The sequence below is a fragment of the Sparus aurata genome, unplaced genomic scaffold (genome assembly GCF_900880675.1).
Source record: "Sparus aurata unplaced genomic scaffold, fSpaAur1.1, whole genome shotgun sequence".
In the NCBI taxonomy this organism is placed as follows: Eukaryota; Metazoa; Chordata; class Actinopteri; order Spariformes; family Sparidae; genus Sparus; species Sparus aurata.
In genome coordinates, this window is record NW_022045105.1 from 62,952 (window position 1) to 89,346 (window position 26,395).

At 41.7% G+C, this 26,395-nt stretch overlaps 1 protein-coding gene across 1 annotated transcript; it reads left to right on the forward strand.

Moving 5' to 3' along the window:
• Positions 1 to 8,664: 8,664 nt before the first annotated feature.
• Positions 8,665 to 17,512, forward strand: LOC115577619 (NLR family CARD domain-containing protein 3-like). The gene is made up of 7 exons (XM_030410495.1): positions 8,665 to 8,711; positions 8,880 to 10,674; positions 10,771 to 10,944; positions 11,468 to 11,600; positions 16,400 to 16,434; positions 16,676 to 16,722; positions 16,849 to 17,512. Exons 1-7 carry the CDS (start codon positions 8,675 to 8,677, stop codon positions 17,415 to 17,417), a joined length of 2,790 nt encoding a protein of 929 aa, XP_030266355.1. The 5' UTR covers positions 8,665 to 8,674; the 3' UTR covers positions 17,418 to 17,512.
• The last annotated feature ends 8,883 nt before the right edge of the window (positions 17,513 to 26,395 follow it).

Below are 26,395 nucleotides of genomic sequence, written 5' to 3' on the forward strand. Positions count from 1 at the left end.
ATTCATGACAAATAGTTCCACTCATGCTGAGAATGGTGAAAGATTCTATGAGAAATAAGACGCTCCCCAGTTCATTATATGAGGCAAATATCTCCTTGCTTTTGAAAGGGGGAAGGGAAGCGGTGGATCCTGCAAGTTACAGACCGGTTGCTCTCTTAAATTGTGATCTGAAAATAATAACTAAAGTTTTGGCTACAAAATTAGGTAGGCATATTTCCACAATTATACATCCTAATCAGACTGGATTTATCCCAGGTGGGTTTTCTTTTAGTAACGTCCGTCTGCTTTTAAATACAATATATTCACTACATGGGGAAAATACACAGGCTGCTATTTTATCTCTTGATGCCCAGAAGGCATTCGATCAGATCGAATGGCCTTACATGCTGAAGACTCTAAAGCAATTTGGATTTGGGGAAAGTTTTATTGAATGGGTGAAAATGATTTATCTTAAACCAGTATCCTCTATTCTCACTAATTCAGATAGGTCCCAACCCTTTGAGTTACAGCGGGGTGTAAGGCAGGGCGCCCCTCTTTCTCCTCTTCTCTTTGATATTACCTTGGAACCACTTGCAATAGGTATAAGGGGTCACCCAGATATTCATGGTGTAAAGTTTGGTAATGTCCAAAGCCTTGTTAATCTGTATGCTGATGATTTATTGATCTGTTTATCAGACCCACTGGTCTCAGTTCCCAACCTCCTGAATTATATAGAATCATTTGGTAAATTGTCTGGGTACACAATTAACTGGGACAAATGTGAGTTCATGCCATTGACTAACATGTGCCCTATTTTCGTGAAATCTTTGCCATTTAAATTGGTTACTACCCATATTAATTACCTTGGCCTTAAGATTTCCAGAAACTCCAAACTCTTACTGAAATTGAAGTTTTTGGATATGGTGGATAAACTAAAAGCTAATATTAAGAACTGGAAACTGCTCCCTCTCTCAATGATTGGCCGTATAAATGCCATTAAAATGGTTGCACTTCCAAGGTTCTTGTATCTTTTTCAAAACCTCCCTATTTATTTGCCGTTACATTTTTTTAAACAACTAGATTCAGTTGTCCTGTCATTTGTTTGGGCAGATAAACCCCCTCGCATTTCTAAAGCCCATCTGCAGAAGAACGTAAAAAGCGGGGGTCTTGGTCTCCCGATTTTTAGGCATTATTACTGGGCTGCAAATGCAAGGGCTCTCATTTTCTGGCAGGGGGGTTCTCCTCATGATGACTGTTCCTCTGCGCTCTGGTTAAAAATTGAATCCATGTCTGTATCACAAACTTCGCTCCCAGCGTTGCTCTTTTCAATTGCACAGCCATCCCACAAGTTATTTGGTAACAATTTTGTTCTTAGCAATTCTTTGAAGATATTGAGTCAAATAAGAAAAGCCCTTGGATTACCAAATGTTTCATTAAATGCACCAATAGCGGGTAATCATTTGTTTAAACCAGGCTTGACGGATGGGGTGTTTCTGGACTGGAGAAAGAGAGGCCTACGTTGCATTTCTGATTTTTACATAGATAACAATTTTGCTTCTTTCCCTCTGCTCCAGGCTAGATATCACCTCCCTCAGTCACATTTTTATCGATATTTACAGGTCAGACATTTTGTAAGAGAACATGTTTCGGATTTCCCATTAAGACCACATAATTATAATTTTTATGATACATTTCTCTTACAACCAAACTCCAGGCATTTGATTTCCCGCTTTGTTACTGCTTTTGAGATGCCAGTGAGTACCAGTCATCTCAGGGATATATGGTCAAAAGAACTGGGAGTTCCACTGTCAGAGGAACTATGGGAGGAGGGCCTGTCCAGTATACAGAAGTGTTCTATAAACTCAAGATATCGCCTAATTCAATTTAAAGTCGTACATAGACTGCATTACTCCAAAACTAAACTTAATAGAATATTTGAATCAGTGTCTCCCATGTGTGATAGATGTAACAGAGCCGAAGGTTCACTCTCACATTTATTTTGGTATTGCCCAGTGCTGGACAGCTTTTGGAGCGACATATTCAATTGGTTCTCTAAGCAATATAAAATAATTATTCAACCAGACTGTAACCTTGCTATTTTTGGTTCCTCTGAAAGGACATCGACCCTCCCTTCCCACTGTAAGCAGGCTCTCAAAACAGGCATGGTAGCAGCCAAAAAATTAATTTGACTTAACTGGAAATCTCCATCATCCCCTTGCTTTAAGAGGTGGCTTAACGAAATGGTTCTTGTTTCAAGGATGGAACAAATTCGCCTTAGTAGAGGGAATGCACCTAAGCATTATGAGAAAACATGGAAACCATTTTTGGCCTTACTTGATGAGACCTAAATGACCAATTATATGAATCAGGCTGCTATGTGGTATTTGTAATTCATTCAGTTTCCTGTATTGTTTCTGTACTGACCAAAGCTTTGATTTTCCTCTCAGGGTAACAATGTCAGGTGTTGTATGTCCATTTTGTATGTAGGTTTTTGTTTTTTTTGGTTTTTTGTTTCCTTTCTCTGTCCTTTGTTTTTTGTAAAGAATTAAAAAAGTATAAATAAAATATTCAAAAAAAAAGTATGTTTTGTGTCTTCTGGTGCTTCTCCTCTGCTCTGCTTCCCTTTAGCTCCCTCTTGTGGTGAATCTCGTGTCCTGCGCTCTCAGTCTGACAGCTCTGACTCTTCATCCAGCCCTGAACTGATCTTATAACAAAGCTGCTTTTATATTCAACATGACTAAGAAGTAGTTCATATTACAGTAGTTACTGTTTAATGTATGCTGGTGCAAACTGACACGTTTTACAAGGAAATAAACATCCTAATGTTTTGCATTTTAAAGCCGAATTTACAAGAAGTCACCAGTGATTAAGGATTTGTCAAAATTATATTCAAGGATATTCATTGAAAATGTGCCGTATTTAATAATGAATGGTGTCCACATCAGCTGTGAAAACATTCTGACCAACACGTTCTACTCTTGATTGGAACTTCAATACCCAGAAATCCTCTGTGGTGACGTCACTAACAGTTTGAACATGTCAACCCCCAGACTCCCTTATGAAATCTCTCCATTTAGTGAGTTTTTGAGTTAGGAGACACTTTATAACCTCCAGAAACGCTGTTTGTGACTGATTCTTCATTATTTGGGCCTTCTTGTAAATTCGGCATGTGTTAGCTCGTTGTGGGTCGTGCTGCAGCCCCCTCAGTCTAACAGGAAGACTCCCAGTCAGTCACACGCCTCTCTGGCTGTTTCCTCCTCACAGTTTACTTTCACTTTCTCTGACAGGTGTGTTGCAGATAGTTTTTCTCCGTCTGAACCTCCAGCTGAAGGTAATGTAATGAATCTGACATGTTTGACTCGCTAACACAAGCTCTACTTTTCATTGTTACAGCGGAAACAGCACAAAAAGTGAAGCTCGTTTATTTCTCGACGAACTCGTTTAAGTTTAAACTCGGGACGACGGAGGAGAAACAACTGCTGATAAGAATATCCGCCATTTTGTGCCGATATCTGCTTACTTACTGAAACACAGCCAACACAGACTGACGACAGTTTAACTACCTTGGTTAAACATCTTTGAGTATTTAGAGTTTCACTGTAGAAGCTTAACTTCTTCTCATTATTCATATTATTACTCCGCGGTGTGTTACGTCATGTGACCTCAGACCTCAGCTACGTCACACAGGTGAAGCACACTCGCAACCATAAAGTAAACAAGTGTTATGTTCGTGACATAGGTCTATATTATATATTATATTATATTGTTGAGCTTGTAACACATTTAGTCACACATGAGGTTAAACTCAGATCGCTGCTCTTTGTATCAGAGTAAGATGACGAGCAGAATCTGTAAAAGATTCACTACATAAAAAACATGTTGGACAACTCTTTTCTTACAAGCATTAATATTTTATTGATCACATATTTATGAATATATGTAATATATTTTCACATAAACAAGAAATATTTTTTAGGCTCGATGTCGAGACATTTTTCTCCCTGAACTCAAAATGAATGCAGTTAATTTATCACATGCAGGTAAAATCATGTTAGATGTAATAACAGAAGCACACGAGCAAAGTGTTGGTTGTCTATTAACAACAACAATAATAATAATAATAATACATCAGTGTCTTTATTTTTCTTGATGTTTTTCTGACATTAAATACATTCAAGTGAAATATTTATGAACAAACAAGACAACAGTAAATATGTTAATAAATAGAAACTATTAGAGTTTTAAATGATTATTATCAACAGAGGTGGATTGAAACTTAGTACATTTACTCAAATACTGTATTTAGGCTCTAATATTTCTTTTTATGCAACTTTATATTTCTACTATATATTTGTCTGACAGACTTTAATTCATAGTTAGTTTTCAGTTTCTCCCTGCTGTCCTGCCAAGTGAAGACTCTGTGCCGTTTGGTCTTTAAAGTTGTGGAGAACACTTGACAGTTTCTTAGAGCCAAACGTTGTTTAGAATAATAAATTCATTGGTGTGTGTGTTGCTGTGTAATCTTTGCTTCACGCCTCTTGAATTTAGTCCATTAAACCACCGATAACATTACTGACACAGACACAACATTTAAAATGCTGTTTACTGACATTTGCAGCTCAAATCAATCAACTTGTGAGCAAAAGATATTATCAGCTGCTACAGAAACTGTTTGACCAATTGTTACGACCCCCACGTGCAGCTCGTCCCTAGAGGGCCCAACATAATCACATAGACCAAAAAGTCACAATAATCAATCAATTTATTGAACCAGGAAACAGATTTAGTATCCCAACAAAGCTTGGTGAGCCGGCAAGGGAAAATATAGAAAAAGGAAGGGAAGACACCCAGGCCAACCCACAAAGGGTCGTAGGGACTGGGCTCTCCCCTCTAACCTACGTCCACCCAAACTACAACTGAAGAAACAAAGCAGTGAAAACAAGGGCTACCGGGCTCACCAAACCCTCCATAAGATAAAGACACCAGACATACAGATTTTAGACCAGACAGCACACTTGGAAATTGCAGCTCAGGCTGGCAGCAGCAGAAGTCGGAGAGAGTGGCCACATCACATGTCTCCCTCTTTATAGGTCCTCCCCCTGAATCAAATTAGGGCCACCTGGGAGGAAGCACAGAACAAAGGACATTAGAAACTCTGGTCCTACATCTCACCTCCAGCAGGGGGGGAGCATGTAACACCAATCAGGAGCTGCGCTGCACTGTCAGAAATGTTTCCGTAAAATAACAGTAAAAGTACTGGCAGCTCATTACACTCATTACACTGCGTAATTCTGCAGTGAATCTTAGTTTTTAACGTTATCATTTTATTTGTTGAATGTTTCAAACATTTTGTCCTTTCTCTGTTTTTCAAAGGTCACTTTATACTTCTTGTGGTGAAATAATTGTTTTATGTTCAAATTTTCATGGTGGAAATTAATAATAGTCAATTAATGTTCAGTTGATGTGCAGATGAATGATTTGTGTTTCCTCTCCAGATGAAAGTGTGTGCGAGATGAGCAGCATGAATCAGTGTGAGGACAGAGAGGAGGGAGGCCCTCCCTCTAAAACCACTGGACCTGAACCTGGACCTGGACCTGGACCTGGACCTGAACCTGGACCTGGTGCTGGTCCTGGTCCTGAACCTGAGCCCAGCTGTGTTTCCTTCAAAAGTGACAAGTCAAATGATCGTTTCATTCTTTTTAAAGGACAACCAGCTCCTGCTGTAAAGAGGTGAGCTGTTAATAACATTAATATGTGACTGATTCATGTTTTAACTGTGGAGAAAGATGTTTTTTGAAACCTGATGTTTATTTTCAGCTTTGCTCTTCTTCACTTAAATTTATATTCTCACTTTAGAAAGCTGCCCAATAGAACCAGTCTTCAACTCTTCATTTCACTTTATTGAATTAGTTTGGTCCAATATTCTCTGAAGGTTTATTCCTGATGTTTTCCACTATTTTATGGACAGAAGCTTCTGTGTCTGAAGACTAGAAAGTGAATTAACATCTCTGGTGGTCTTCTTCTCTGTCCAACAGGAGACCAGCCTCTACTGGACCTGGACCAGGACCTGGACCTGAACCTGAGCCTGAGCCCAGCTGTTTGTCCTTCAAGAGTGACCTGTCAAATGATCGTTTCATTCTTTTTACAGGACAACAACCTCCTGCTGTAAAGAGGTGAGCTGTTACATTTAAATATACCTGATTCATGCTTTTTACACCAGATCCTGCTTGTCTCGATCAATGGATGAGATCATTGATTTCAAACAAGAACATTTTCTCAGACAGACAGTAAGTTGTTGTCCTGTTGCTCTCTGTTGATGTTTGTCCTCATTAAATCCAGTCTGACCAGTTGTCCTGATGGTCTTCATGTTCTCAGAGTGATGATGGAGGTCAGAGCAGGATTAGTATTAAAGGACAGGTTCACATTTCAGCAGTGACTCACCTCCTGCTGAAATCTGATCCTGCTGCTGAGGAGAGGAAGGGCTGTGTGTTATATCGGACGTTACAAGGGCCCGACCCATCCAGACTTCATGGGACCGGTACTGAAACCCATATGAAGAGTAAAAATCTTGATATGCTTGATATAACTTTATATATATCTCTCTATAAAAGCAAGGACTCTCTGTGTGTGTGTGTGTGTGTGTGTGTGTATCAAATATCTCTGCTGATCAGGATCAGACTGACCTGAAACTTACAACATGGCTGCTACATGTTTCAAGGGTGTGCGACTTCGCATTTTTTTGGACTGCAATGACACCGTAAATAAATCACCGCAGAGCCCACCGCAACGCTCAAATATCTCTGCGGATCAGGATCAGACTGACCTGAGAGTTTCCATGTGGCTGCTGCGTGGTTCAAGGGTGTGCAACGTCACATTTGTTTTGACTACAGTGATACCGTTAATTTATTTCAGAAATGTTTTACGAATTCCGCTAGCATTGTCCACCGGAGCCACCACAGTCACGTGCGCACCAGAGCCAATCACTGCAGAGCCCACCGCAACTCCCCACCTTAAGAAACAAGCGGACTCATACCTGCAGCGGCGCAAGCTGGGCCGGGATGTCGCCGGTGGTTCGGTCCCGTTCGGCCCACCTCCTGAGTCGAGGGACCGGACGCACCGGCACGTCCGAAACTGGACTTAGGGTAAATAATGTCTGCCACACTTTTTCGCGAACATTGCCGTCATGTTTGCTTTGTGTCTGGTGCAGGAAGAAACGGTAAAAACTGGCTTTTGTCACTAAAGTGTCCAAGCAGCAAGACTGGTTGTTGAGGAACAGGAAGTTGTGTGAGGGACGGAGGCGGTGATGCAGACAGCGACAGAGAGAGCGCGTTTTGAGAGTTGAGAAATTTGTGACATATAGCGTGTTTGGAGAGTATAGTTAGTGTGTAATGTAGTATTTGGTGTTGTGTGTGTAGTGTAGTCGTTTTTTTGTGTTGTGAGTCAAAACAATCAAGAGACTGATTAATGTGAAGCAGGCAGGAATGAGCTGAGGAGCATTGCCTGCATTTAAATGTAAATAGTTACATATAACTTTATACATTTCTAAAACTTATGCACAAATTTAGCAAACAACAATTTACATTTGCATTATAACTAATGCAATTGGTTCATTAAACTGTTTGTGGTTTTCACAGTAAAAAATCTAACTTTTTCCTACTCTGATTTTATGGTATTTTGTGATTTTAGGTCCATAGTGTTAGTATAAAATGTCAAAATGAAAAAATAACCGTGTAGTCACACATGTGAGGTTGTACTCAAAATAATGACACCAAACAAGACAAGGTAAATAGTTTTTAAGGTGAAATATAATGGTATAATCAAAAGTAGTCAAAAACAGTCACTTATATCCCTGACGTCCCACCTTCAAACACAGCCTCATTTGGCCATCCATGAAAAAGCTACTGAACCTCCCACTTTTCTATAGGAATACATGCTTCCTACGGGCACTGCACTAGTAAAATATATAAAAGTTTAATGAGACTCTTCACCAATTTGCACTGGACAGTTAGCATCCAGCTAGCTTGTGTTAGCTGTGTGTTGCTGTCCACAGTATTAAACCGGTCAAGAGCTGGAGGGACTAAACCAGACAAGCTGCTGAACCAACCCAGTAAACTGACTGACTGTTGATTCACAGTGGGATCAGCAGTACGACCAACACTGTGATGTCAGAGGAAACCATCTGATTCAATGACGTCATCAACACTTTGACTCAAAGGACCTTCAGCTTGTGTTTGTCTCTGAGTGGACAGACACAATGTGACTGATTCTTCATGATTCCTCCACAGAGTCGACCAGGAGAGCTCAGAGGTTCCCAGAGGTCCGTCTGTCCAGCAGCATCAGACACACCTGGACTCCATATTTATGGTCTGTACATGAACAACAACTACTTTTACATCCAGTCTGTTCACAATAATCTCCATGCTGCACTTTACAGACCAGTGGTGAATCTGTCCAACATGGATCTGATGTTAAATGTTGTCATTCACATAATATTCTGTTTCAGCTGCTGGAGGAGAACATTGTGACTTTTGTGAAGAACGAGCTGAAGAAGGTCCAGAAGGTTCTGAGTTCAGATTACCCAGAATGCTCAGAGAGTCAGAGGGAGGATGAGGAGGTGTTGGACGGGGAGGATGAAGAACAGAGGAGGAGCAGCAGAGAGGCATTTCTGAAGATCACACTTCACTTCCTGAGGAGAATGAAGCAGGAGGAGCTGGCTGACTGTCTGCAGAGCAGTAAGAGGATTTCTCTAAAGATTTAACATGTTGGATCAATGAGACAGTTTGTCTCAACAGATGGAGGAAAAACATGGAAAACATGTTTATATGTGCTACTTAAGGGGAAGAAAATTGTTGTATTTTCTTCATAGATAACTTACTGAACTTTCTGTTGTGTTTATTTAGGAAGTTATTCTGGAATTTGTCAACTTAAACTCAAATCTAACCTTCAGAAGAAGTTCCAGTGTGTGTTTGAGGGGATCGCTAAAGCAGGAAACCCAACCCTTCTGAATCAGATCTACACAGAGCTCTACATCACAGAGGGAGGGACTGCAGAGGTCAATGATGAACATGAGGTCAGACAGATTGAAACAGCATCCAGGAAACCACACAGACCAGAAACAACCATCAGACAAGAAGACATCTTTAAAGCCTCACCTGGAAGAGACGAACCAATCAGAACAGTGATGACAAAGGGAGTGGCTGGCATCGGGAAAACAGTCTTAACACAGAAGTTCACTCTGGACTGGGCTGAAGACAAAGCCAACCAGGACATACAGTTCACATTTCCATTCACTTTCAGAGAGCTGAATGTGCTGAAAGAGAAAAAGTTCAGCTTGGTGGAACTTGTTCATCACTTCTTCACTGAAACCAAAGAAATCTGCAGCTTTGAAGAGTTCCAGGTTGTGTTCATCTTTGACGGTCTGGATGAGTGTCGACCTCCTCTGGACTTCCACAACACTGAGATCCTGACTGATGTTAGAGAGTCCACCTCAGTGGATGTGCTGCTGACAAACCTCATCAGGGGGAAACTGCTTCCCTCTGCTCGCCTCTGGATAACCACACGACCTGCAGCAGCCAATCAGATCCCTCCAGGGTGTGTTGACATGGTGACAGAGGTCAGAGGGTTCACTGACCCACAGAAGGAGGAGTACTTCAGGAAGAGATTCAGAGATGAGGAGCAGGCCAGCAGAATCATCTCCCACATCAAGACATCACGAAGCCTCCACATCATGTGCCACATCCCAGTCTTCTGCTGGATCACTGCTACAGTTCTGGAGGATGTGTTGAAGACCAGAGAGGGAGGAGAGCTGCCCAAGACCCTGACTGAGATGTACATCCACTTCCTGGTGGTTCAGTCCAAAGTGAAGAACGTCAAGTATGATGGAGGAGCTGAGTCAGATCCACACTGGACTCCAGAGAGCAAGAAGATGATTGAGTCTCTGGGAAAACTGGCTTTTGAGCAGCTGCAGAGCGGCAACCTGATCTTCTATGAATCAGACCTGACAGAGTGTGGCATCGATATCAGAGCAGCCTCAGTGTACTCAGGAGTGTTCACACAGATCTTTAAAGAGGAGAGAGGACTGTACCAGGACAAGGTGTTCTGCTTCATCCATCTGAGTGTTCAGGAGTTTCTGGCTGCTCTTCATGTCCATCTGATGTTCATCAACTCTGGAGTCAATCTGCTGTCAGATGAAGAGCAGTCGACATCCCGGTGGTCTGACGTCTTTGGAGGAAAATCAACACGTTTCTACCAGAGTGCTGTGGACGAGGCCTTACAGAGTCCAAATGGACATCTGGACTTGTTCCTCCGCTTCCTCCTGGGTCTTTCACTACAGACCAATCAGTCTCTCCTAAAAGGTCTGCAGACACAGACAGGCAGTAGCTCTAAAACCAATCAGGAAACAGTCAAGTACATAAAGAAGAAGTTCAAAAAGACTCTGTCTGCTGAGAGAAGCATCAATCTGTTCCACTGTCTGAATGAACTGAACGATCGTTCTCTAGTGGAGGAGATCCAACAGTCCCTGAGTTCAGGACGTCTCTCCACAGATAAACTGTCTCCTGCTCAGTGGTCAGCTCTGGTCTTCATCTTACTGTCATCAGAAAAAGATCTGGATGTGTTTGATCTGAAGAAATACTCTGCTTCAGAGGAGGCTCTTCTGAGGCTGCTGCCAGTGGTCAAAGCCTCCAACAAAGCTCTGTAAGTGTGGAGAAGTTTCTTTAGAATGCAGTAAATGTGCTGTTATTGATCCTAATAGAAATAATTGTCTTGTTCTACTTATTATTCTTTATCCAGACTGAGTGGCTGTAACCTCTCAGAGAGAAGCTGTGAAGCTCTGTCCCCTGTTCTCAGCTCCCAGTCCTCTAGTCTGAGAGAACTGGACCTGAGTAACAACAACCTGCAGGATTCAGGAGTGAAGCTACTTTCTGCTGAACTGAAGAGTCCACACTGTGTCCTTGAAACTCTCAGGTCAGGATTCTTTTTTTTTTTTTTCATTATTTCATGTGACTGTACAATTAAAACTGGTCTAGACCAGACATGGTAAAGGATCACCAAAATAATTACATTTCATCCTGATGGAAGCATTAATGTATTTTACATACAATGTTGGTCTTTCAGGCTATTGTGCACTTTGGTTCCAATTTATTAATCTCAACAACCATTGGACTGATTGTCATGAGGTTTGGTTCAGACATTCATGCTCCCCTCAGGATGAACTGTAATTACTTTGGTCATCCTCTGAATTTTCTTCTGATGCCATCATCAGGTCATCATTATAATCTGTTCAATATGTTGGTTCATGACCAAATATTTGCAAAACTAATGGCATTTCCATCAGTTTCAGTTATACTCTGTGTTTAGTTCTGATTAGTAAATTAGTGAAAACTAAGACGATGAATATAATAATTGTTTTGCCCTTAAACACAGATGTGCATTGAATCATCAGGACCCTCAGCTGATCTGCAGTGTGTGTTGTTTTGTGTGTCTGCAGGCTGTCAGGCTGTCTGATCACAGAGGAAGGCTGTACTTCTCTGGCCTCAGCTCTGGACTCCAACCCCTCCCATCTGAGAGAGCTGGACCTGAGCTACAATCATCCAGGAGACTCAGGAGTGAAGCAGCTATCTGCTCGACTGGAGGATCCAGGCTGCAGACTGGACACCCTCAGGTATGTAGAGTCCTGCTGCAGCCACAGACAGTCAGTGTGAGACTATGTATCTCGATTGTAGATGGTTCAGTGTCAGGAGGTCGGCTTTGTTTACTCCACCTCCAGTTGATCAGTTCAGTTCAGGAGAAAAGGCAGCATAGCTTGAAGCCAAGAGTTACAAGTGAGGAGACGAAGATGAGAAGAACAGGTGAATATCAGCGACAAGGAGAGTTTTGGTACAAACCCTATAAAGTTACACTTCTTTCTTTAGACTAATTTAGTGCTTGTTCAAAATGTCCCTGTTTGATTTCTTGGCCTCTGGTTTTGCTGCTTGATGAACCACTCACCCAAACTACTTCACGCTCCACACTGACTGCAGAGGATCATCAAAATGTTAACATTAAATCTAATTTCCACCACATCACTGCTGTGTTATGATGTTTATGATAACAATAGACCCTCTGTGTCAGATATCTGAACAGAAAATACTGAACCTCACATTCAAGAGATTTCTGTGACACATGAATGAATTTAATCACTGAATGTCATAGAAACTGGAGAATCAGTGTTTTTGCCAAAGTGCTTGACTTTGAACTTAACATGGTTCTGACATGGATCTTTATCAACACTGGAGTGGTTGCATTGTAGATCATCACTGACAGTGTATTTGTGCCTCTGTGTGAAATGATTTACAGACTGTAACAACTTTCTATGGCATCAGTTTAAAGTGAACAGAAGATATAAAACAGTCCAAAAACAACGTTATATGACACGAGGTGTAACATTCCTGTCACATTACCATAACAGCAGCAGTGCATAGATTAATTTAAGATGGGCTCAGTGGTGCCGTCTTGGCTCCTGTCATGAGGAAACTGCTGCTCCAGCTGAGTTTGGGCTGTTTTGTGTAGTTATCATTATAACAGCCTGCAGGAGCAGGAAAGTTTCAGTGTTTTAAACCGTCAGCAAAATCAAATGACAAAAGAAAAGAAAACATTCAGTGATCAATCATCTGCTCCATTGATTAACATGATATGTGACCTGTGCAGAGCTGCAGCTCTCTACAGTAGTTGGTGGACCTCTGGTTTAATGCTGTTGTAATTTACTTCAGCCTGGCTCGTAGCTGCTGACTCAGTTTCACTCTCAGCTGTTCTGGAGTCTGTTAAAGTGCAGCTGGTGGAAATCCAATGTTTCCTGATTTTGCTTCTTCAAAATAAAAACTTTGAAATAATTGCATAATGCAGCACTCTTATTGTGAAGTATGTATAGGAATTATTAACTGCAAGAAGATGGTGTGACAACGTTGCATGAATGGACTTTTAATTTATCTTCTGTGGCAGCAAACAACACATGGTTTCAGTCACTAACTGAGTCTCTCCACACACTTTATGTCCGACTACAGTAATAACAGCAGCACTTTACTGTGACTGCAGCAACGTGCTCGTAGCTCTGTCACATACCAGAGAGACTCACTCCCTACCAACACAACACAGAGTAGTGTTTGTTGTCACAAGTTATAGAGCTGCAACTAACAACTATTTTCATAACCCATTAATCACATGAAGACCAAAGCAGATTTTTTTTGCAGATTTTATTAAAATAATTAAACATTTCTCTTACATTTTAGTCTTCAGTCTTGTTCAGTTCACTTTCAAACGACATTAATGTATCAGAGGTGATGAAATATCTCCATTATAAGATGCATCACGATGCAGAGACAGAGCATAATCAAACATGAAAGACGCTGCAGCTGGATACAGGTGTTGATGATTGAAAAGATGCAGCTTTTATTTTGTAGACTACTGTAGTGTGATTATTGGAAGGATTTTCAGAATAAAAGGGGAATGTAAACGATGAACAGTAGGTGTGTGCAGTGATATAGATCATTGAGGATGACGAACACTGAGATGCATCGAGAATCGTTGACAGCTGAATCGTAATGGAATCGTGAGGCCGTCGAAGATTCACAACTCTAAAATGTTTGTTACATGAAGAATGCAGTAAACTAAATAATGACTGAACTTTGTTTTCTAAAGTGCACAGAGCACTCCTTCATCCTCCACCATTGATAGTGGCCTCATGTGTGTTAGCAGCATACTGAGGATACCATCAGTCAGAACAGCTGCTGGCTGTGGTGTCATCGGGCGTCCTCCCTCACAACGTAGTCACCATGTTGACTTGTTTCTTTGTGAAGTGACAGACACAATATTATATAATATCAGTTTGCATAGTAGCACAATTGACATGAAGCTCAGTGAACTCAGTACACGCCTTGTTGTTTTAGTTCATATCTGCTGATGTAAAAGAGCAAATACAGATCAGACCTGTACAATAAAACACAACAACAACAGAGCAGCACTTCCTCACAACATGAGAAAAGTACAAACATATCAGAGAAACACATGTTAAAGATGTAATAGATTACATGTTAAACATGTAATAGATTACAAAGGCTTTGTTGAGCCAGTAGATGCAGAAACATGAACAGTCCTACTAGGGGAGAACCCAAAGAGCTGTGATCCAGCAGCAGTCTATGTTCTGCTGCCACAAACTGAGGGACGGTGAGTGACAGTCAGCTGACAGTTGTTCATCTTATATGTGATGACACTTATTATTTAGTGTTGTGCTGTTATTGTCAGCTTTGGTTACAGTTATATCTATGTTGTGTTTTCATCTACTGTACTAGTCTTTACACTACAGTGTTCTTCTTTTCTTGTTTTGGCCACATGTTTTTGTGACATCGTGCTAATAAAGACATTTTGAATTTGGATTTGGATTTAGAAAATGAAATAAAAAGATAAATGTGCATTGTGAATGCAGCCTGAGCCATGCACTGAGAATAAAAAGGACATGTAATATATATTTTAACAGAACAGATGTGCTCAAGTTTCTATGTGAAGAAATAAAGACTTCACTTCAGACGATCTCTGACTACGACATGAAATACTATGAAACCTTCTCTTATGTACTTCAGTGTCTCTGACCGTACTTCAGCTAATTACCCACCAGGGGGCGACACTGATCCATCACAGACCTGAGAGCACAGATGGAAGCTGTTTCTGTCTTAAACGTTGGTTTATTACATTGAAACCTGTAATGTATCCAGGTCCAAAAGTTCATCCTGTCCAAACTTTTGTTGTTGCAACCCCTAAAAACTTCTACTATTGAATTCAAATTGAACACTGAACTTCTTTGAGTCCTCAGCAACAAACCTGCCAAGTATGAATTAGATTGGATGAACGGTTCTGGAGACATGTGAACCACAGACAGACAGAAAGAAAGACAGATTCCTGGCTTCATAGTCAGATGTTCCTCTGGTCACATCTGGACACATCATGTTCACCACAGCAGATTTCAGACTGAGAGACATTTTCTGTCATTTTTTCTGCTTTTAATGGCATCAAACATGACATGAAGTTCTCCTCACAGTAACTATTACTGCTGTAATATACATCAGATATCAATCCAGCACCAAACTATAGTAACATGTGTGACAAAGTGGGTGAGACCACACCATTTGTCCCTTTACATTTCATTTCTATTTGAGTTAGTATGCTTGTGTAGTTTGTTTAACCAGTAGTCCATCTTTGTTCAATATTATGCAGACACATCCTGTCCCGGGTTTGGTTTGAGTTTGCAGTATATATTTAAGTACAGATCATTAACATCAACGTGTCCGGCTAAATCAAACACAGACAAGTAATGTTAAGTTAAATAAGTTTATTGGTTTAATTCAGTTTATGTGCAATTAAGTAATCTTTACAGATGCATTGTTTTGTTGCTTTTGTTTCATACTCACCATGTGGTCCATTGGCAAAAGGAGGAAAGGGATATTACTTCCTGCTTTTATAACCTGGATGACATCATCAGTGAGGTCATCGGCGGTACCATCTATGGGGGGGGATGCAGATTGTGTGGGAATGCGAAATGTGCATAGTTTGATATGATGTGACATATTTGAGCACAGATGTGTGTGTGATAAAAGCCTATGTGAATTCCCATTGGGTGATGAAATTAAGATTAATAATATGGATGCTTACCAGTTTTTAGAAGGGAGAGGAGGCTTCCCTGCGGCTTGGGTGAGTCCAGGTGGATTCCTGTCTTTGGCTCCCAGCATGCAGGGAAGTCAGAGGAGTGTGTGGTGTCAAAGAGAGAGGACACCAGGTGTGCAGGAGAGTGCACAGTGTGTCTCACTTTAATATTGAGTGGAGTTATTTTCAGTCAAGTTGAGTTAACTGTTTTTTTCTTTGATACTTTTTGTAAATATCTTTTTTGTTGTTTGGTTCACTGTGCATTTTGGTGGCACTTTCTGCAAGAATTAAAACTCTATTTTTGATACTTGAACCCTGCGTTGAGAGTCTGCCTCCTACATTCCATTCACTCAGGCCAGCCCTACCACACATGAACATGTCAACACATGAAACCATGAAACTGTTTCTATCACAAACAGCTTCAGTGACACTTGTGAGGTTCTGGAGGGAAACAGTCTGGGAGTCTCTGTCACTTGGTTTTGTGGCAGAGGTCAGGAACCAACGTCCAATGTTTTCTGATTGATTTATTATGTATAAATTGTATTTGTTTCTTTGCACAGTAAAACAAAGCAGCAGAAACACAGCAAGAACAAAAAGCAGACTGTGCAGCTGAGATTCAGAAAAGCCCTCCAAGCTCCTAACAGGAATTGGACCGCAAAAGTTCTGACGTCCAAATCCAAAAGTCCTATAATATAGAAACATCGTCACAAGTTGACATTGGATCAAACAGCAAGCGTAAGGTCGCCCACAGGAAACAGCAACAACATCCAATAAAATAAAGATGAAGTGATAAATCCAACAGGAGGTTTGTGTGTGTTCTCAGATGTTGTCGTCCTCTTTCACACACACCAACATCCTGTGGCTCACTCTCAGTGTGTGAGGAGAGTGGCAGAGGTGAAGAGGTTCAGGGAGAACAGGGAGAAGCAGCCTGATGGACAGATTGTGTTTCTGTGTATGAGAGTCATGTCATGTCCATGTTTGCATGCTGAAAGAGGATGTGCTGCTCTGACCCCCCTCCTCCTTTCAGGGTGGAGCCTGCTGGAGTCCGATGGTTGACACCAGGTCCATGGAGATGTGAGTGTCTTTTTACTTTCATTCATGAAAACACTGTGACATCACTCATTCACATCTGTGGTGTCATCATCACACTGATGACACATTAATAATTGCAGCTGTGTTGTGTCTTTTTCTCTCCGTCAGATTCCTGTGAGCTCACAGTCGACACAAACACAGTCAACAGAAACATCAAACTGTCTGACAACAACAGGAAGATGACACTTGTGGAGGAGGATCAGTCATATCCTGATCATCCAGAGAGGTTTGAGTCTGTGTGTCCTCAGCTGCTGTGTAGAACTGGTCTGACTGGTCGCTGTTACTGGGAGGTCGAGTGGAGAGGAAGAGTTTCTATATCAGTGAGTTACAGAAGAATCAGAAGGAAAGGAGACAGTAAAGACTGTTGGTTTGGATACACTGATCAGTCCTGGAGTCTGAGGTGCTCTGATGGTGGTGGTTACTCTGTCAGGCACAATAACAGAGAAACACTCACCTCCTCCTCCTCCTCCTCCTCCTCCTCCTCCTCCTCCTCCTCCTCCGGTAGAGTAGCAGTGTATGTGGACTGTCCTGCTGGCACTCTGTCCTTCTACAGAGTCTCCTCTGACTCACTGATCCACCTCCACACCTTCAACACCACATTCACTGAACCTCTTTATCCTGGATTTGGGTTCTTCTGGTCCAGTCCTGGTTCCTCAGTGAGTCTGTGTGGTGTTTAGTGTGCAGAGTCTCCTCCTGTCACAGAAACATTGTCAGTGCTGAACAGTTGAGTCTGTACAGGATCACAGTCACATCAATCTTTCAGCTTCTTGTAATAAATTCATCAGTCAACTTTGTACAAAATGATTCAAACTGATTGAAAAGATTCTTCATTTACATTTTAAACTTCTTCCATTAAATTGTGTAAATTGCGTTGACTTGTACTTTCTGTCATGTGTTTTGAATTCTGGCTCTTGTTCCAATAAAATCCAGAACTATTAGTGAAATGTAAGAAACAGAAAACATTGACTCGTCTGCAGCTTTCATTGTAAAGAATCATTGTGAACAAAGTTGTGAATGGACAGTAAAATCTGATCAAATGTACTCGACACTCCACCTGAAACACTCTGACTTGTTTCATGTGTTTCTAATGATGAAACTAAAAGTTTGATGGTGTTGGTTAACACATGTAATTATGTCCGTAGTGACGTGATAAACTGCACAACATCTGTTCATTTCTGTCTGATTATTATATGAGAAGAAAACACATTTGAATGACAATCATTGTGTTTCTCTCTGTGTTTTGTGGCTGTTGAAGTCCGGCTGTATTTTCAGGACGTTTGTTGGATTTGAATCTCGTCTGTGAAACTAAACAGCTGTGAGAAAAGTCTTTCTCTGTCTGACCTGGTGGCTCCACTTGTTACAGACCAGTTTTAAAGTCCAACAGCAGGCGACGGACCGAAGAGCCGGAGACCAAATAGTCCACACAGAACCGACAAGCTGCTGACTCGATGGCTCAGTGAGCTGAAGAAGTTCTGTGAAGTTCTGTGGTCGTGGGTTCAAGCCTGGAGTCAGAACCAGTAAGAAAGGAAGGACGAGTATCTGATGACGTCGCTTCCACTGTTAAAGTTCTGAGTTCAAATCCTCGAGGTTTTCACACAATTATTTTGTGGTCAACAGAAGTGAAATGCTGAAAGAAAGTGATTCATTTGAGACTGATTCATCAGCTCAGGATGGTGAAGTGATGCTATGAAGTCTGGAGGTTGTGGGTTCAATCCCTGGGTAGCTCAGCTGATTTGTGCAAGCAGCCACATACCGGTTTGTTGACATCCGTGTCTTCCAGTAGTCCAAACTAGTTGATCCGTCGAGCGTGCGCTTACTCCCTCACTGGCAGAGAAGGAAACTTGAATTTTGCAGACAGAAAGGTATTCTAGCATTTTCGTTTTTCTGTTCATAACATTCATGTTCATGTTACAGCCTGTCATGAGCCATGAGTTATGAGTCTATTCGCTCTGCACTGAGAGCTAGCTTGTCCGCGCATGATCATAGCTCACACAGAGAGGGGACTTGTCAGTGGCGATCGAAGCTGTTTCCGAAATAGTCACGATGGAGAGCTTGTCTGATGTCGAAGTGGAAGACATCGACGACAAACCTTTTGAATTCGACGGTAGACCATATTTGTTCGAACCGGAGTATGCAGATGAGGAGTTACTTGCACTAGAGAACGAGAGAGCTCTGCTCTCTTCTCTGCAAGAAGACGGAGATGGAGCATGCGCATTAAGCTTGCGCTCTGTAAACAGATAGTAGACGGAGAAACCGAACACAAGAAGAAGAAAACGAAAATGGCTTGTACAAGGAAACCAGAATCGTTTGTGTGGACCGATAATGAGGTCAAACTGCTGCTGCGACTCACACTCAACTACAATGCGAGTAAGTCGCAAGAAACACGAAAACAAGCAGTAGTCCGCCATTGTTGTTGTTGTTATGAGACATCGCGGGGTTCAGAGGTCAGTGGCAAGAGGTCGAGAGGTTGGGCGATGGCGTCATCGTTTTGGAAAGTATGCTCGGATTCGCTGTCCACATGAAAACGGGAGGGCTGCGTTTTCAGATTTCACCACTCTGAGACCTGGTTTCAAAAAAGTGCATTTTCAGGATCCATGTGGACAATCGGCCAAAACGATGCAATACATGTGCGTTTCCACAAGAGAGCGTTTCTGTCTGGATGGCCTCTCAGTGCAGAGCGAATAGACTCATGACAGGCTATTGTAAGGCTCATGGCTCATGACAGGCTATAACATGGACATGTACGTTATAAACAGAAAAACTAAAATGCTGGAATACCTTTCTGTCTGCAAAATTCAAGTTTCTGTCTCTGCCAGTGAGGGAGTAAGCGCACACTCGACGGATCAACTTGTTTGGACTACCGGAAGACAGGGATGTCAACAAACCGGTATGTGGCTGCTTGCACAAACACACTGTTTTAACCACTTTTTTATTCATTTTGAGTCATAAACGCTACAGTGCTGTGTTGTAAGGTGTCTGCTGATGTTGCATAACTTTTGAGGTGAGATTTGAAGCATGTTAAGATGCTTAAAACACAGTGTAAAGTTCTGATCCCATGCTGCTAGCTGTCAATGCTAACTCACCGTTCGAGGAGCTCTGTAAGGGGTGGACCAAAAGTGTTCGCGTCTTTGCTACTGGCAAGTCAAGGGCAGCTTGAGCGATAAAGCTGCATGTTGAAATCGACCGAAGTTCTCCTTTAAAATGCAAATGCATTACAAAGCATTTTCACACATTTTAGTTTCGGGAACGTCTCAGTAACTGTAGGTTTGATTTTTTAAAGTATTTTTTCTGCCTTTATTGATACATTAGCTGAAGACTTAACAGTAAACAGAGAGACTTGCAGTGACCGGCCCGAGGCCGAGACTCAAACCCAGGTCCGCTGCAGCAAAGCCTCTAGATATGGTACACATGCTCTACCAACTGAGCTAAGGGATGTCACTTACTTCAGCAATGACACTGGGTCACTTTGGGTCATTAATCACCAAAACAGGTTATTTTGGTTCTTACGATGCATCAAAACATTAATGAGAAACTGTGATATTGTTTGACTGGATAATGTTCATTGCATGCAGCAGACAAATAAAGTTGGAAGCAAAGTGTGATAATGAAAATCAAGTCAAGGCAAATGTTTCTGTTTAACCATTTAATGCTGTGCACCAACGTCCAAAGTTCAGCAAAAAAAAAAGTAGAGAAAAAACAGAACAAACACAAAATTGCACGTCCACAGTTTGAAGACATAAAGCACAAAATAATACACAAACTGAAGCTCAGGTTCAGACACCTGATGTCCAGGTAGCTCTGTGTGTTGGAGGACTGTCATGAAATTCTGAGATTGTAAGTTTGATTCTTGAGTCAGTCTGAGTTTTGAAAACGGCTCTTGAGATAAAAGACTCAAAAGCAGGACGTTAAGGTATCTGATGAGCTGGTCTGGAGGTTGTTGGAGCAGGGTGGTACTAGGACTGTAAGTTTTGAGATTGTGTGTTCAATTCTTGACAGATTTTTTGAGTGTTGAGATTCAAAAGAGTACAATGTGAATGAAACACAAGCAATCTGTCACATTCAGTAGCTCAGGCTGATAGAGGTCTGGTTTACAATACTCTGTAAAGTCTGGAGGTTGTGGGTTCAATCCCTGGGTAGTTCAGCTGATTTTAAACCTGATGTCCACAAGAATAAAAAAGGGACAAACTTATTCAGGCCCACATCTGTTTGTTAAGAATAAGAAATCCTCTAATATGTGTCCAGGTGAAATTGCAATCATTATTGTTTCCATGCTATGTTAAAAGGAACCAGAACACATGAACTGACATGTAGTGTGTTGATTTGAGATGTGGACCTCCAGAACCTCGTTAGATTGTCCCGCACACATTTTAGATGCTTCCTGTGGTTGTTAACAATCATTTACAACTATTTGAGAACGTTTTTTTATGACAGCAGAGGACAAACACGAACACCAACATGTTACAATCACATCAACAGCCAGGAGGTGAAGAGGGAGAGACAACCCCCAGACTCCCTTATGAAATCTCTCCATTTAGTGAGTTTTTGAGTTATAAACTCTGTGAAGCTGTTTGTGACTGATTCTTCATTATTTGGGACTTCTTGTAAATTCGGCATGTGACTCTCAGTCAGTCACACGCCTCTCTTGGTGTTTCTTCCTCAAGTTTAGTTTCATTTCTCTATATTGGCCGTCTGAACCTCCAGCTGAAGGTATGTAATGAATCTGACATGTTAGACTCGCTAACACAAGCTCTACTTTTCATTGTTACACAGGAAACAGCACAAAAAGTTAAGCTCGGTTGTTTATTTCTCCAAACTCACGAGTTTATACTCGGAGCGTCCGGACACACACCTGCCTGAATCAGCCTGTGGAGGAGGCCGAGACGAGCCGCCGCTCTCCCGCTGTCTGACGCACTAAACGCGGCTGGAGAGCAGCTGTTGGTGTCGGTGAATAATCTGTGGTTGTATTTACAGTCCAGGACTGATGAGGAGGCAGTAAGAGGACATCCAGGAGTCTGAAGGTTTATTTAATTAATACAAATATAACTTCATCACTGAGCAACAGTCAGCAGGAACACGTCGGCTCTCAGTGTTAGTACTTAAAGTGCCCGTTACGTTACTCGAGTATTTCTGCTCCTGATTACTTCTCAGAGGAAGAGATTCTAATTTTTACTTTGCAGATAAATGTTTTAAATAAACAATAGATGACCAGATTGACTCTTTTAGATTAAAAGATATCAGAGAAACGTGTGTTGACTCCACCACAGCGTCATGACGTCATCTAGTGGACTGATCCAAGTCCAGCAGCTGATGTTCTGACAGGAGACGTGACGTCAGTGAGAGACGTCATAGCCTCTACAGCCAAAACCCACCTGAACACACCTGAGACTTCCATATTTTATAATAACACAACAGGTTATTAGAACAATTTCTGCCTCTTGGTTAAATCAACTTGTCATTGTCAGTTATTTAACACTCCAAGCTCCACAGAAAGTCTCCACAGTCATGTATGAATGTAGAAATTACATCAATAAAATTCAGTCCTCTGGAGTCACTGGTGTTACTGTGTGACAAAAGTCTTTTATTTTGAAATACAACTCAGACTGATGACATCACTTTCCTTCCTGCAGATCAGTGAAGACAGGTCCTGGATCAGTCCACTGTCTCTTTTCTGTCAGAAGACATTTTCACATTTGTCTCCAGATTTCACGTCACTGCTTTGAGCAACTTTATTAGTAGAGAACAGTAAAAAACAGAATACAAATGAATTAATGACATGATTTAGTTTTGGTTTGATGTCCTGTAGCAGCCATTTAGTGAAATATGTATTAATAGAGTCAGTGAGTTGTGGAATAATGTGCTCTGAGTTTAAATGTTAAAAGAGGAAGTCGACTTTCAGACATTTTGTCCTTCAAGAGTGTTTCTGACCCAAAGGCTGATTTCAGTTGATGTGCAGATGAATGATTTGTGTTTCCTCTCCAGATGAAAGTGTGTGAGAGATGAGCAGCATGAATCAGTGTGAGGACAGAGAGGAGGGAGGCCCTCCCTCTAAAACCACTGGACCTGGACCTGAACCTGAGCCCAGCTGTGTGTCCTTCAAGAGTGACCGGTCAAAAGATCTTCTCATTAATTTTAAAGGACAACCAGCTCCTGCTGTAAACAGGTGAGCTGTTAATAACATTAATATGTGACTGATTCATGTTTTAACTGTGGAGAAAGATGTTTTTTGAAACCTGATGTTTATTTTCAGCTTCGTTCTTCTTCACTTAAATTTATATTCTCCCTTTAGAAAGCTGCCCAATAGAACCAGTCTTCAACTCTTCATTTCACTTTATTGAATTAGTTTGGTCCAATATTCTCTGAAGGTTTATTCCTGATGTTTTCCACTATTTTATGGACAGAAGCTTCTGTGTCTGAAGACTAGAAAGTGAATCAACATCTCTGGTGGTCTTCTTCTCTGTCCAACAGGAGACCAGCCTCTACTGGACCTGGATCTGGACCAGGACCTGGACCTGAACCTGGACCTGAGCCCAGCTGTGTTTCCTTCAAGAGTGACGAGTCAAAGGATGCAGACATTAATTTTAAACAAGAGCATTCCTCAGACAGACAGTAAGTTGTTGTCATGTTGCTCTCTGTTGATGTTTGTCCTCATTAAATCCAGTCTGACCAGTTGTCCTGATGGTCTTCATGTTGTCAGAGTGATGATGGAGGTCAGAGCAGGATTAGTATTAAAGGACAGGTTCACATTTCTTCATGTCCGTCCCTAAACAACTCTGACAGGACAGTGTTCCTCCTGTGGACAAACAGCAGTGACTCACCTCCTGCTGAAATCTGAGCCCTGCTGCTGAGGAGAGGAAGGGCTGTGTGTTATATCTGACGTTACAAGGGCCCGACCCATCTGGACTTCATGGGGCCGGTACCGAAACCCATATGAAGGAGCAAAAAACTGTGATAACTGATACATCGGCTAATTAGATATAAAATATATATGAAAACAAATAACCTATTTTCTGATCTCTTAAATATAGTTTGGACACTTGAGAAAAAGTTATGAATGAAGGCAGAACATTTTACTGTTTTACAATATTTATTAGATATCCAAAATAATAAACTGTTACAAATTTGTCTAAAGTTACGTGGAGCATTTTTAAACTCAGACATAAGTATTACAAGTCATGTCTACATGAGTATAGCTTATTTTTACAAACTATGAATTCATTATTATCTTTATAATTAGGTCATTGTGTCGTTAATCGCCATAAAGCAACACACAAAACAGTCATTTTTTCATTCTCCAATGTTGGAATCTAGATTGAATACAAGTTTATTGAGACTCTTCACCAATTTGCACTGGACAGTTAGCATCCAGCTAGCTTATGTTAGCTATGTGTTGCTGTCCACAGTATTAAACAGGTCAAGAGCTGGAGGGACTAAACCAGACAAGCTGCTGAACCAACCCAGTAAACTGACTGGCTGTTGATTCACAGTGGGATCAGCAGTACGACCAACACTGTGATGTCAGAGGAAACCATCTGATTCAATGATGTCATCAACACTTTAAGTCAAAGGACCTTCAGCTTGTGTTTGTCTCTGAGTGGACAGACACAATGTGACTGATTCTTCATGATTCCTCCACAGAGTCGACCAGGAGAGCTCAGAGGTTCCCAGAGGTCCGTCTGTCCAGCAGCATCAGACACACCTGGACTCCATATTTATGGTCTGTACATGAACAACAACTACTTTTACATCCAGTCTGTTCACAATAATCTCCATGCTGCACTTTACAGACCAGTGGTGAATCTGTCCAACATGGATCTGATGTTAAATGTTGTCATTCACATGATATTCTGTTTCAGCTGCTGGAGGAGAACATTGTGACTTTTGTGAAGAACGAGCTGAAGAAGGTCCAGAAGGTTCTGAGTTCGGATTACCCAGAATGCTCAGAGAGTCAGAGGGAGGATGAGGAGGTGTTGGACGGTGAGGATGAAGAACAGAGGAGGAGCAGCAGAGAGGCATTTCTGAAGATCACACTTCACTTCCTGAGGAGAATGAAGCAGGAGGAGCTGGCTGACCGTCTGCAGAACAGTAAGAGGATTTCTCTAAAGATTTAACATGTTGGATCAATGAGACAATTTGTCTCAACAGATGGAGGAAAAACATGGAAAACATGTTTATATGTGCTACTTTTGGGGAAGGAAATTGTCATATGTTCTTCATAGATAACTTACTGAACTTTCTGTTGTGTTTATTTAGGAAGTTATTCTGGACTTTGTCAGCTTAAACTCAAATCTGACCTTCAGAAGAAGTTCCAGTGTGTGTTTGAGGGGATCGCCAGAGCAGGAAACCCAACCCTTCTGAATCAGATCTACACAGAGCTCTACATCACAGAGGGAGGGACTGCAGAGGTCAATGATGAACATGAGGTCAGACAGATTGAAACAGCATCCAGGAAACCACACAGACCAGAATCAACAATCAGACAAGAAGACATCTTTAAAGCCTCACCTGGAAGAGACGAACCAATCAGAGCAGTGATGACAAAGGGAGTGGCTGGCATCGGGAAAACAGTCTTAACACAGAAGTTCACTCTGGACTGGGCTGAAGACAAAGACAACCAGGACATACAGTTCACATTTCCATTCACTTTCAGAGAGCTGAATGTGCTGAAAGAGAAAAAGTTCAGCTTGGTGGAACTTGTTCATCACTTCTTCACTGAAACCAAAGAAATCTGCAGCTTTGAAGAGTTCCAGGTTGTGTTCATCTTTGATGGTCTGGATGAGTGTCGACTTCCTCTGGACTTCCACAACACTGAGATCCTGACTGATGTTAGAGAGTCCACCTCAGTGGATGTGCTGCTGACAAACCTCATCAGGGGGAAACTGCTTCCCTCTGCTCGCCTCTGGATAACCACACGACCTGCAGCAGCCAATCAGATCCCTCCTGGGTGTGTTGACATGGTGACAGAGGTCAGAGGGTTCACTGACCCACAGAAGAAGAAGTACTTCAGGAAGAGATTCAGAGACAAGAAGCAGGCCAGAAGAATCATCTCCCACATCAAGAAATCAAGAAGCCTCCACATCATGTGCCACATCCCAGTCTTCTGCTGGATCACTGCTACAGTTCTGGAGGATGTGTTGAAGACCAGAAAGGGAGGAGAGCTGCCCAAGACCCTGACTGAGATGTACATCCACTTCCTGGTGGTTCAGGCCAAAGTGAAGAAGGTCAAGTATGATGGAGGAGCTGAGACAGATCCACACTGGACTCCAGAGAGCAGGAAGATGATTGAGTCTCTGGGAAAACTGGCTTTTGATCAGCTGCAGAGCGGAAACCTGATCTTCTATGAATCAGACCTGACAGCGTGTGGCATTGATATCAGAGCAGCCTCAGTGTACTCAGGAGTGTTCACACAGATCTTTAAAGAGGAGAGAGGACTGTACCAGGACAAGGTGTTCTGCTTCATCCATCTGAGTGTTCAGGAGTTTCTGGCTGCTCTTCATGTCCATCTGACATTCATGAACTCTAGAGTCAATCTGCCAGTAGAAGAAAAGCAGTCAAAATCCTTGTGGTCTAAACTATTAAGAGACAAACCTGACCCAAAACATCTCATCAACTCCCAGGAGTCTGAAGCAAGAAAAAACGAAGTTGCATTGACACAGTA